This window comes from Nerophis ophidion, linkage group LG20, assembly GCF_033978795.1.
Source record: "Nerophis ophidion isolate RoL-2023_Sa linkage group LG20, RoL_Noph_v1.0, whole genome shotgun sequence".
In the NCBI taxonomy this organism is placed as follows: Eukaryota; Metazoa; Chordata; class Actinopteri; order Syngnathiformes; family Syngnathidae; genus Nerophis; species Nerophis ophidion.
The window spans coordinates 15,141,045-15,154,348 of record NC_084630.1 but is presented as its reverse complement, the minus strand read 5'-3'; the positions used below and the strand labels follow the sequence as shown (position 1 = coordinate 15,154,348).

The 13,304-nt window shown below is 37.8% G+C and overlaps 1 protein-coding gene across 1 annotated transcript in view; it reads left to right on the top strand.

The window, feature by feature from the left end:
• samd1b (sterile alpha motif domain containing 1b) overlaps positions 1–11,197 on the top strand; it is a 36,156-nt gene extending 24,959 nt beyond the window's left edge. The window contains exons 5-8 of the mRNA XM_061881419.1: positions 2,094–2,130; positions 2,219–2,336; positions 7,857–7,971; positions 8,070–11,197. Coding sequence (XP_061737403.1) covers positions 2,094–2,130; positions 2,219–2,336; positions 7,857–7,971; positions 8,070–8,216 — 417 coding nt within the window. The 3' untranslated portion in view covers positions 8,217–11,197. The remainder of the gene's footprint in view (positions 1–2,093; positions 2,131–2,218; positions 2,337–7,856; positions 7,972–8,069) is intronic.
• Positions 11,198–13,304: the final 2,107 nt, after the last annotated feature.

Here is a 13,304-nt window from a genome sequence, read left to right as displayed (position 1 = left end):
TGGTTCTAACAAGTAGCATTATCACTGGAGGACGAGGAATAGCTCAACATGCTACACTTCACACTATAGGAGGATATGTTAACCGCAAGCTGGAGCTCTTTAATGTTAAAAAAAATGTGGATGGATTGATACAGATAACAATAATAGTGATGAAATCAATTATTTTTTCATCACAAGATTTTTTTGTAGTTTTTGTTACTGTTTACAAACTGGCGAAATAAGTCTGTGGACACGGGACTTATTAAAGGGCAAAAACCGTATGGATTCAAATCAGAGTCAATAGTAGGAAATCATTTTAATATTTACCGGTAATTGCTATTGTTACAATGCAATCCTGTGATTTTGTCTGATTATGATTGTGATAAAAATTTAATTATTCATCGAGCTTTAAAATTTGCAGTATCAGCACTGGTAAGACCGATACTGCCTCTGTAACTAACTCAATTTGTAGTATCACCTAAAAGTATCCAAACAACAGAAAAATCAGTTTTACATTTTAACAGAAGTGTGCATATAACCAAAATTAAAACAGTAAATTAGCAAGTTGACTAAAATAATGACCAGAAATGAGGCAATATGATACTGCATATGTCAGCAGCAACATTAAGATCCTTTGTAACCCATTTTGAAATGGTTCTGCTATAATTTACATAGCAAATAATATATTGTGATATATATCGTTATATATATTTAAACTATATATATCTTTTAAAGCTATGAAAATAACTTATGGGAGACAAATTGTAATAGACACAAAATAAAATAAACAAATTCAGACAAATACGAGCTTTTTTAAATAGAAATATATTGTCAATTATATTGTTATACAATTAAAATATTACACTTAAAAACCTCTAAAGGCTTAGCGGCCACATGCGTGGACAGCACCTTAGCTCTTATTTCAAAATTTGTGAACACTACTGAATTGGGGTCTTTTGGGGTCTTATGGCTGCTGTCCTGGGTTCAAATCCAGGCTCGGGATACTCCGGCTTCCTCCCACCTCCTAAGACATGCACCTGGGGATAGGTTGATTGGCAACACTAAATTGGGCCTAGTGTGTGAATGTTTTTGATTGATTGATTGATACTTTTATTAGTAGATTGCACAGTACAGTACATATTCCGTACAATTGACCACTAAATGGTAACACCCGAATAAGTTTTTCAACTTGTTTAAGTCGGGGTCCACGTTAATCAATTCATGGTACAAATATATACTATCAACATAATACAGTCATCACACAAGTTAATCATCATAGTATGTACATTGAATTATTTACATTATTTACAATCCGGGGGGTGGGTGGGGAGCTTTGGTTGATATCAGAACTTCAGTCATCAACAATTGCATCAACAGAGAAATGTGGACATTGAAACAGTGTAGGTCTTACAGTAGGATATGTACAGCCAGCAGAGAACATAGTGAGTTCAGATAGCATAAGAACAAGTATATACATTAGAAGTACATTTGAGTTGTTTATAATCCGGGGAGATGGGATGTGAATGGAGGAGGGTATTAGTAAAGTGTTGAAGTTGCCTGGAGTGTGAGTGTTGTCTGTCTATCTGTGTTGGCCCTGCAATGAGGTGGCGACTTGTCCAGGGTGTACCCCGCCTTCCGCCCGATTGTAGCTGAGATAGGCGCCAGCGACCCCGAAGGGGAATAAGCGGTAGAAAATGGATGGATTGCTGCTTATGTGGACATTTATACTGCCATCTGGTGGTGTCAGAAAAGTATAACATACAATGGAATTAGGGAAAAAAGTGTAAAGATTTTGCATGTCACTAAATATGAAGTACACATTTGTGTACATATAGACTAAGTACATCATATCAAAAGATGATTCATAGTTTTTATTTTTAATAAGGGTCCAATAAGCCCAAATAGCAAAGAGAAATAAAAAAAAAAGCATATAAAGAAACAGCTTGGGCCTAAGAGGTACTAAACGATATGTAAGTGAGTACAAAAAGTATTTCATCCCCTGCCAACCAGTACTGATCCTAACCCCAACATCATTTTTACCGGTGACACCCTTTATAACAAGTGCCAACTTTTTATTCATTGGTTTCATTTAAAAAAATGTTTTTTCCATGCAGATCGATTTGCTCGAAGACGCCCAGTCAGGCTTTAACGGTGAGTTTCTTGCTCCCTCTCAAGATGGATGTGTATTGATTAAATTGTACTTCGAGCGGATATTAACAACCGTTTGTTTTGCGGTTAGGTGTTGAGCGTAAGACGGAAGTGGGCGTGTCCTCCTGCCTGCTCACACCCACCGCCTCCCCCAGAGACAACGGCCTGTCTGAAGAGCCCGGGATGAATTGTGGCGTTACCAATGGAGGGTAAGCATAGCTCGGTTGGTAGAGCGGCCGCGTTACCAATGGAGGGTAAGCATAGCTCGGTTGGTAGAGCGGCCGTGCCAGCAACTTGAGGGTTGCGGGTTCGATTCCCGCTTCCGCCATCCTAGTCACTGCCGTTGTGTCCTTGGCAAGACACTTTACCCACCTGCTCCCAGTGCCACCCACACTGGTTTAAATGTAACTTAGATATTGGGTTTCACTATGTAAAGCGCTTTGAGTCACTAGAGAAAAGCGCTATATAGATATAATTCACTTCACATAATTCACTAAGCACAGTCTTTAGTCACATGTAAACAAAACTGAGGAAAAAAATCCCACATGGTATATATTAAATAGTGAAATACTGCAATATTATTATTACTATTTCTGTATGCATTCATTAATCAAATACAAACAGTCATCAAAGGTACAATATTCACAACATGAATTAAGATCCACACATGGATCTTCATTAAATTGGGCGATATCAATAATAAAAATAATATTTTTGTGATCTATTAAAAATAGGGACTGGGAGAAAAATATCTTAGATGTAAACATTTTTATTTCAAATGTAATCTTCCTCTGATTATAATCCCTTTACCATGGAACACACTCAAGCAATGTAAAGACAATTCTAAAATCCCATTGAACACTTAACAACAACCTCTTTGAACTAAAGGTGCAAAAAAAAAGGGAAACAATGTATCTTTCAGACGACAGAGTGCATCGGTATATAAGCCGCACCCAATACATTTTCAAAGAAAAGTCGCATGGTTTAAAGCATAGGAAAAAAGTATGGGCTTATAGTCCTTAATTTACGGTATAGTCTGTAATTTATGGTACAAGTAATGCTTAAAAAGGTGTAAAAAATTGTGTAATGTGTTGTGATCCGATGGTCGGCTCATACCATATTGTTGCTTTGTTCCCTGTCATGTGACATTTCGTAGTTTGGACACCCTTATTTCCTGTTTGCTTTTTCACCATGGCTGCATATTGTTTCCACCTGCTACTCTCGGTTCCCGCACACCTGTTTCTACTAATCACCATCCTTATATAAGCCAGCCCTTTCTGTTCATTCATTCTCAGATTCTAATTTTCCCTCCTGCAACAAGTGACGACGGCTTTACATGTATATTCTTGCTAGCTTACACGCTACGCATTTGTTTTTTTCCTAGCTCTCATGCTAATGGTTTTGTTTTCCCTTTTTGTGCCTTCGTGCCAAGTTTAGTTTTTCTGTTCATATTCCTAGCTTCCATGCCAGCGCCATTTGTTTGCCTTTTCTGCTTAGCACCAGTGTTTCTGTTCCTAGTCTGTTTTATTAGTTTAATAAATCTTTAATTTCTTACCTCACGCTGTGTTCTTGCCCGACGCATCCCTGGAGGAACAAATCCGGCATCGCTATGCCGCGCAAGTCTCACATAAAGTGTAAAAATGTGAAAACACAGAGAATCCTAAGAACTATTTTCTGCATGTTTAGTGCCAGCTGTATTCAAGAGTGAGCGCGGTTAAGGTGGTTTGGTGTTACTGATAACGAGCGCCTTGGTCTGATTAGGGTCCGTTTTTGTCGACAATTTCCTCGCTCTCTGCAGCGCTCTTTTTTCTTTTTTTCTCTTCACTCTATGTAAATAATCAACCGCAGGACACTCTATGTAAATAATCAACCGCAGGACAAGAAAGCGCAACCAAACATGTTTTAGTAATATTGTCTATCGCGATCTATATATATTGGTATCATTTTATCGCACAACCTTATTCACACATGCACGGCACTTCCACAAGCTCGAAAAGTGTGCATTACAGGGATCCCAGATTTCCTCTATTTAGCGGAATTTCACTCTTCTTACAGCCTGGCCCAGTGGGTCTCTAACTGTTAGCGGTACGCAGGCTCCATATTGTGATACGGTTGTGAGGCCGGTTGGATGTACTGCCAAATTCTCAGAAAAATATTTGGAGACAGCTTATGGTAGAGAAATGAAGATTCAACTCACAGGCAAAAACTCTGGTGGACATTCCTGCAGTCAGCATGCCAACTGCACGCTCCCTCAAAACTTGCGACATCCATGGCATTGTGCTGTGTGATACAACTGCACATTTCAGAGTGGCCTCTTATCGTGGGCAGCCTAAGGCACAGCTGTGCAATAACCATGCTGTTTAATCAGCATCTTCATATTCCACACCTGTAAGGTGGGATGGATTATCTTGGCCAAGAAGAAATGCTCACTAACACAGATTTAGACAGAATTGTGAACAATATTTGAGAGGAATTGGTCTTTTGTGTATATGGTAAAAGTTTTGGATCTTTAAACAAAACAATTGCATTTATATTTTGCTCCGTGTATGAAGGAAATGCTTTCCAAAGCATCTTAAAAATGGTCAAATATCTTCAACTCCAAAATTATTCAAATTAAAATTATTCTATTATTTTTTTCACCGCCGCCATGAAAATTGAGGTGTGGAAGCGTGCAGCCCAGTGTTTTGACTCGCAGGAGTCATGACTACTAATAGTGCTAAAAAGACTAAGAGCCTGGAGACACTTTTCTATTGTTCGGTGACACAAATCTTTTGTGTGGCCCTTCAGGTGTTCACTATCCTCCTATATTTAATTATGTTCATTTAAGTCAGGGGTGCCAAACTCATTTTGAATCGGCGGCCACACGGAGAAAAATATACTCCCAAGTGGGACGGACTGGTAAAATCACGGCACGATAACTTAAAAATAAAGACAACTTCAGATTGTTTTCTTTGTTTAAAAATAGAACAAGCACATTCCTTAATTGTACAAATCATAATGATGTTGTTTTTTGTTTTTTTTACAATTACCTGTTGCGGTTCATTGTATATATACTGTATTTGTCGTTATTTATCTTTTCTGATTAAATTATAAGATAATGTTCATCAGTCAACTCATTGGTGTTCATTTTCAATTATCAAGATAAAATAATTATATCAAAATCAAATTACAGTATGTTATTTATGTAGTTTGGTCATTTCCCTCGACTGATCATGTGGTTTATTTGGTACATATGTAGCATCATCCACAAACATACTTGCCAACCCTCCGGGATTTTCCGGGAGACTCCCGAAATTCAGCGCCTCTCCCGAATACATCCCGGGACAAATTTTCTCCCGAAATTCAGGCGGAGCTGGAGGCCACGCCCCCTCCAGCTCCATGCGGACCTGAGTGATGACAGCCTGTTTTCAAGTCCGCTTTCCCACAATATAAACAGTGTGTCTGCCCAATGACGTTATAACTGTAGATTGATCGAGGGCAAGTTCTTGGTTTCTTATGTGGGTTTATTGTTAGGCAGTTTCATTAACGTACTCCCAGCGCGGTAACAACACAACAATAGCAGTCACGTTTTCTTCTACTATAAAGCAGTTCGTCTGCCGTAAACAGCAATGTTGTGACACTCTTAAGCAGGACAATAATGCCATCTACTGTACATGCACCAAAACACCTCCAGTCAACACCTCCAAGCAACTTCAACCCTTTTCTAATATCCTCCTCCATTCACATACCATCTCCCCGGATTGTAAATAACCTAATGTAAATAATCGAATGTATTTCTAATGTATATACTTGTTCTTATGCTATGTGAAATCACTATGTTCTCTGCTCGCTGTACATATCCGACTAAGTAAGACCTACACTGTTTCAATGTCCATTTCTCTGTTGATCCAATTGTTGATGACTGAAGTACTGATATCAACCAGAGCTCCTCATCCCACCCCCTGGATAGTAAATAATGTAAATAATTCAATGTATATACTATGATTATTAACTTGTGTGATGGCTGTATTATGCTGATAGTATATATTTGTACCATGAATTGATTAACATGGACCCCGACTTAAACAAGTTGAAAAACTTATTCGGGTGTTACCATCTAGTGGTTAATTGTATGGAATTTGTACTGTACTGTGCAAGTTATGAAATAAAAGTTTCAATCAATCAATCAATCATGCATATGTGACAATAACATCTACGCCAGGGGTCACCAACCTTTTTGAAACCAAGAGCTACTTCTTGGGTACTGATTAATGCGAAGGGCTAACAGTTTGATACACACTTAAATAAATTGCCAGAAATAGCCAATTTGCTCAATTTACCTTTAATAAATAAATTTATATATATAAAAAAATGGTTATTTCTGTCTGTCATGCCGTCGTACATTTTTGTTCCTTTTACGGAAGGTTTTTTGTAGAGCATAAATGATGAAAAAACACTTAATTGAACGGTTTAAAAAAGGAGAAAACACGTAAAAAATGAAAATTACATTTTGAAACATAGTTTATCTTCAATTTTGACTCTTTAACATTCAAAATTCAACTGAAAAAAAATGAAGACAAAAACTAGCTTTTAGAAAAAATTAAAAACGTTATTTATGGAACATCATTAGTAATTTTTCCTGATTAAGATTAATTTTAGAATTTTGATGACATGTTTTAAATAGGTCAAAATCCAATCTGCACTTTGGACCAAGCTATATTTCTAACAAAGACAAATCATTATTTCTTCTAGATTTTCCAGAATAAAAATGTTTAAATAAATTCAAAATACTTTTAAATAAGATTTAAATTTGATTCTACAGATTTTCCATATTTGCCAGAATATTTTTTTTGAATTTTAATCATAGTAAGTTTGAATAAATATTTCACAAATATTCTTCGTCAAAAAAAACAGAAGCTAAAATTAAGAATTACATTAAAATATATTTATTATTCTTTACAATAAAAAAAAGAAATACTTGAACATTGATTTAAATTGTTAGGAAAGAAGAGGAAGGAATTTAAAAGGTAAAAAGGTATATGTGTTTAAAAATCATTTTTAAGGTTGTATTTTTTTCTCTAAAATGGTCTTTCTGAAAATTATTAGAAGCAAAGTAAAAAAATGAATGAATTTATTTAAACAAGTGAAGACCAAGTCTTTAAAATATTTTCTTGGATTTTCAAATTCTATTTGAGTTTTGTCTCTCTTAGAATTAAAAATGTCGAGCAAAGCGAGACCAGCTTGCTAGTAAATAAATAAAATTCAAAAAATAGAGGCAGCTCACTGGTAAGTGCTGCTATTTGAGCTATTTTTAGAACAGGCCAGCGGGCGACTCTTCTGGTCCTTACGGGCTACCTGGTGCCTGTGGGCACCGCGTCGGTGACCCCTGATCTACGGCTTTTAGAGAGTCCAGTGCACAACTGCGCACACAACAGCTGTAAAATATACTCCTCCCCTCTTAACCACGGCCCCAACCACGCACCCCACCCCCCACCTCCCGAAATCGGAGGTCTCAAGGTAGGCAAGTATGTCTACAAAGATGCAAAGAATTGCTATTGCGACATCTAGTGGACACATTTAGAACAGCGGTTTCTTTCATTCAAAAATTTCAGGGTAATTTTTATACTTAGCAAACTCATCCCGCGGGCCGGATAAAACCTGTTCGCGGGCCTGATCCGGCTTTTGAGACGTACGTTTGACAGCCCTGATTTAAGTCATGAATTGGAAGCCTCTCTTGCTTATCTTAACAGGTTTATTAAGATGGAAGGAGCCAGCGGGAGCCCAGTGAACTGGACCGTGCCTGATGTGGTCTCCTATTTTACGAGCGCCGGTTTCCCCGAGCAGGCCACTGCCTTTGGGACACAGGTGAGTGCGCATCTCCTCTCGTCACCAGCAGGGCGCGCCACAGGCAGACAGTACACACGTCCAATGCATCGCTAAATGGCTTTTGCTCTCTACCTTAGGAAATCGATGGGAAGTCCCTTCTCCTCATGCAGCGTAATGACGTTTTGATTGGCCTGTCAATCAAACTGGGCCCCGCCCTCAAGATCTACGAGCACCACGTGAAGGTTTTGCAAAAAACTCACTTCGATGATGACGACTGTACATGAATACGCGCGACAGTCAAATATTTCAACAGACGCACACATGCATAAAAAACACTTCCAGGGCCTTCTCTGCTCAATGAGTGGCAATACACAGAAAAAGGATTTCTCACCAATATGAGAAGTACTCAAGATTTTTTTTCCATGCCGTTTCTCAGTCAAAGTGTGCGCGGTTTTGCTCATGGGCGTTCACAGATGCTGACTTTGATGTTAAAAAGTGAGAACTTGCAGACGACCTTCAAGCTATTTGGCATATCTGTGCACGATGCCGAGTAGATTTTTGGATGCTGTGGAAGGCGCACGTCTTGCTGAGAGTCTCTGCGAGGGGAGATGTTTAATGGAGCATGTCGGATTGAGAGGCAGCAAATTACAAATTAATCAGATTGACACGTCATTAGGCTCTAATGCGATACAGTTCCAGAGCTGGTACTTTATCACAAGGTCTGCATTTACAAAGATGGGTGGGATTGACACAGTCCGGCAGTGTGTTGATGTAGTTTGCCGTGGTGGACAACTCCACTGCAGGATACTGAAATGTATCAACTATTTATTCGCTATCTTAGACCACAGGTGTCAAACTCAAGGCCTTATGTGGCCCGCCTTGTCATTTAACGTGGCCCTCCATGTCATTTATAGGCCTCGACATTTTTTGAAGTGGAATGCCACATCATTTATGTGGTCCGGCACATTTTTAAAGTGGCCTCCCACCACATTTTATGTTGTCTGCCACATTGTTTCTTATTTTAAATGGCCTATGTATCGTTTACATCCGGGGTCCCCAAACTACGGCCCGCAGCGTCTAAAATCTGGCCCCCGGGAAGTCCCAGGTAAAAAAAAAAATCATGATATAGTTTTTTATATATTTTTTAAATCATCCTTTTTTTAAATATGTCCTTTCTCATCCATTTTCTACCGCCTGTTACTCTCGGTGTCTCATAGCCACTAGGCAAATCATGAAAATGCATTTTCCCATCGATAACGTGATATCATCGTGCTCAGAATATACAGTCGTAGTCAAAAGTTTACATGCTCTTGTAAAGAACATAATGTCATGGCTGCCTTGAGTTTCCAATCATTTCTACAACTCTTATTTTTTTGTGATAGAGTGATTGGAGAACATACTTGTTGCTCACAAAAAACATTCATGAAGTTTGGTTCTTTTATGAATTTATTATGGGTCGACTGAAAATGTGACCAAATATGATGGGTCAAAAGTATACATACAGCAATGTTAAAGGCCTACTGAAATGAGATTTTCTTATTTAAACGGGGATAGCAGGTCCATTCTATGTGTCATACTTGATCATTTAGCGATATTGCCAGAATTTTGCTGAAAGGATTTAGTAGAGAACATCGACGATAAAGTTCGCAAAAGGCCTTACCTTTACCGGAAGTATCAGACGATGTGCGCGTGACGTCACTGGTTGTAAAGCTCCTCACATCTTCACATCCTCACATCGTTTACAATCATAGCCACCAGCAGCTAGAGCGATTCGGACCGAGAAAGTGACAATTTCCCCATTAATTTGAGCGAGGATGAAATATTCGTGGATGAGGATATTGAGAGTGAAGGACGACAAAAAAAAAAAGGTGAGAGCGATTCAGAAGTTATTAGAAACATTTACAAGGATAATTCTGGAAAATCCCTTATCTGCCTATTGTGTTACTAGTGTTTAGGGATTTTACATAGTACCTGAAAGTCGGAGAGGTGTGGCCACGGGTGTGGTGGCCGCAGTGTCTCCGGTGGGAGGAGGTAATAGTCCGCAGCTGCTGCAGGAGGATGCCATCTCCGCTCATGTCTACGGTAAGAGCCAACTTATTACCACAATTTTCTCACCGAAACCTGCCGGTTGACATGTTCGCTTGACCGCTCTGATCCATAGTAAAGCTTCACCTTCGGGAATTTTAAACAAGGAAACACCGGCTGTGTTTGTGTGGCTAAAGGGTAAAAGCTTCCCACCTCCATCTTTCTACTTTGACCTCTCCATTTTTAATTGAACAAATTGCAAAAGATTCAGCAACACAGATGTCCAGAATATTGTGTAATTATGCGATTAAAGCAGACTACTTATAGCTTGGATCGGGCTGGAAAATAATGTCCTCTACAACCCGAGACGTCAAACGCACGCGTCATCATACCGCGACGTTTTCAACACGACACTTCGCGGGAAATTTAAAATTGCAATCTAGTAAACTAAAATGGCCGTATTGGCATGTGTTGCAATGTTAATATTTCATCATTGATATATAAACTATCAGACTGCGTGGTCGGTAGTAGTGGGTTTCTGTAGGTCTTTAATATTTGGTTACATGTCCCTTGGCAAGTTTCACTGCAATCAGCCGCTTTTGGTAGCCATCTACAATATTCTGGCAAGCTTCTGGTTGAATTTTTGATCACTCCTCTGGACAAAATTGGTGCAGTTCAGCTAAATTTCTTGGTTTTCTGACTTGGACTTGTTTCTTCAGCATTGTCCGCACGTTTAACAGCTTAACAGATACCAAACAGCTAAATGTTTGTTTTATCTGACCACAGAACTTTCCTCAAGAAGGTCTTATATTTGTCCATGTGATATCATATGAAATAAAAATATATCTTTTTGGCCACAATACCCAGCAATATGTTTGTTGGGGAAAAGGTGAGGCCTTTAATCCCAAGAACACAATCCCTATTGTCAAGCGTGGTGGTGGTAGTATTATGCTCTGGGCCTGTTTTGCCGCCAATGGAACTGGTGCTTTAAATGGTACAATGATAAAGGAGGATTACCTCCAAATCTTTCATGACAACCTAAAATCATCAGTCCGGAGGTTGGGTCTTGGGTACAGTTGGGTGTTCCAACAGGACAATGACCCCAAACACACGTCAAAAGTCTTAAAGGAATGGCTAAATCAGGCTAGAATTAAGGTTTTAGAATGGCCTTCCCAAAGTCCTGACTTAAACGTGTGGACAATGCTGAAGAAACAAGTCCATGTCAGAAAACTAACACATTTAGCTGAACTGCACCGATTTTGTCAAGAGGAGTGGTCAAAAATTCAACCAGAAGCTTGTGGATGGCTACCAAAAGCGCCTTAGTGCAGTGAAACTTGCCAAGATAAATGTAACCAAATATGAACATTGCTGTATGTATACTTTTGACCCAACAGATTTGGTCATATTTTCAGTAGTCCCATAATAAATTCATAAAAGAAGCAAAATTCATGAATATTTTTTGGGACCAACAATTATGTGCTCCAATCACTCTATCACAAAAAAATAAGAGTTGAAGAAATTATTGGAAACTCAAGACAGCCATGAGATTATGTTCTTTACAAGTTTAAACGTTTGATCATGACTGTATATATATATATATATATATATATATATATATATATATATATATACAGTGTGTGTATATATATATATATATATATATATATATATATATATATATATATATACATATACAGTGTGTATATATATGTATATATATACAGCCGGGCCCCCGGCCAATTCTTTTTACCCCAATGCCGCCCCCGAGTCAAAACGTTTGCGGACACCTGGTTTATTTGGTCCCACCACATTATTGTACAAGGCAGGCCACTTCATTCATGTGGTCCGCAAAAACATTTTGCAGGGCTGCGAAATGCTGGAAATTAAGTACTTTCTGGCTAAATGTATTTGTTCTTTTGAAAATTTAAGAGAAAACTGTATTGCATGCAATTGCATATGTTCTACACTTAAATGTTCCATCCATCCATTTTTCTACCGCTTGTCCCTTTTGAGGTTGCGGGGGGTGCTGGAGCCTGTCTCAGCTTAATTAATTTAATTTAATTATTGAAAATAAATATTCTTATCTCTCACCTTGACTTACGATTGACTTACAATTTTCACACACATACATACAGGATTTTGTTTTCTGTCATTTAAATATGTAAGATATTAAAAAAAACAACTAATTGTTATGAAATAAATATTGCTGTAAACCTTTAATAATATTGTTGCTTGAATCAAAAAAGGAATTTCTAAGAGTTCTAGAGCTTCACCCTCTTATCAAAAATGCAAAATAATTTGTTCTGTCTGCGTAGTGGAAAACCCAGCATGGAACCCTCAACTCGACACAGACGTCACATTTAACCCTTGGGGAGACCTGGAGCTTCAGTAGGTTTTTTATTGCCTTTAAAGATGAAATCATGCAATAGAATGTTTTTTTTTAAAGGTTAGCAATATTAAATATGGCCACATTGTCAGTTCTTTGCTAAGTTATTTTTAGCACGCGCTAATGAGTGAGTAAACATTGGAGTTCCCCGAGACACTTTTGTCCCCTATTGACTCCCTTTTATAATGGCCATTTTTATATACTGTAAACCTATTATTTTATAACACTTTTTAAATGAAAACCAAATGAATCCAAGCATTTCCCTTTGAAATATGTGCAAATCCTCTTAGAGGTATAATTTGACCCCTCAACCAGAGTACCATATAGAATAGAATAGAATAAAATAGAATAGAATAGAATAGAAAGTACTTTATTGATCCCTGGGGGAAATTCAGCACCACAGTTTGCTCACAATAAACACTTAGGTATTTTTACACGAGAATAATATAAATACGGTCTATTATACAGCATTATTCACACGTGAATAATATAAATACAGTCTATTATACAGCATTATTCGCATGTGAATAATATAACTACAGTCTATTATACAGCATTATTCACATGTGAATAATACAGACAATCTATTATACAGCATTATTCACACGTGAATAATATAAATACGGTCTATTATACAGCATTATTCGCATGTGAATAATATAACTACAGTCTATTATACAGCATTATTCACATGTGAATAATACAGACAATCTATTATACAGCATTATTCACACATGAATAATACAAACCCCGTTTCCATATGAGTTGGGAAATTGTGTTACATGTAAATATAAACGGAATACAATGATTTGCAAATCCTTTTCAGCCCATATTCAGTTGAATGCACTACAAAGACAAGATATTTGATGTTCAAACTCATAAACTTTTTTTTTTTGCAAATAATAATTAACTTAGAATTTCATGGCTGCAACACGTGCCAAAGTAGTTAGGAAAGGGCATG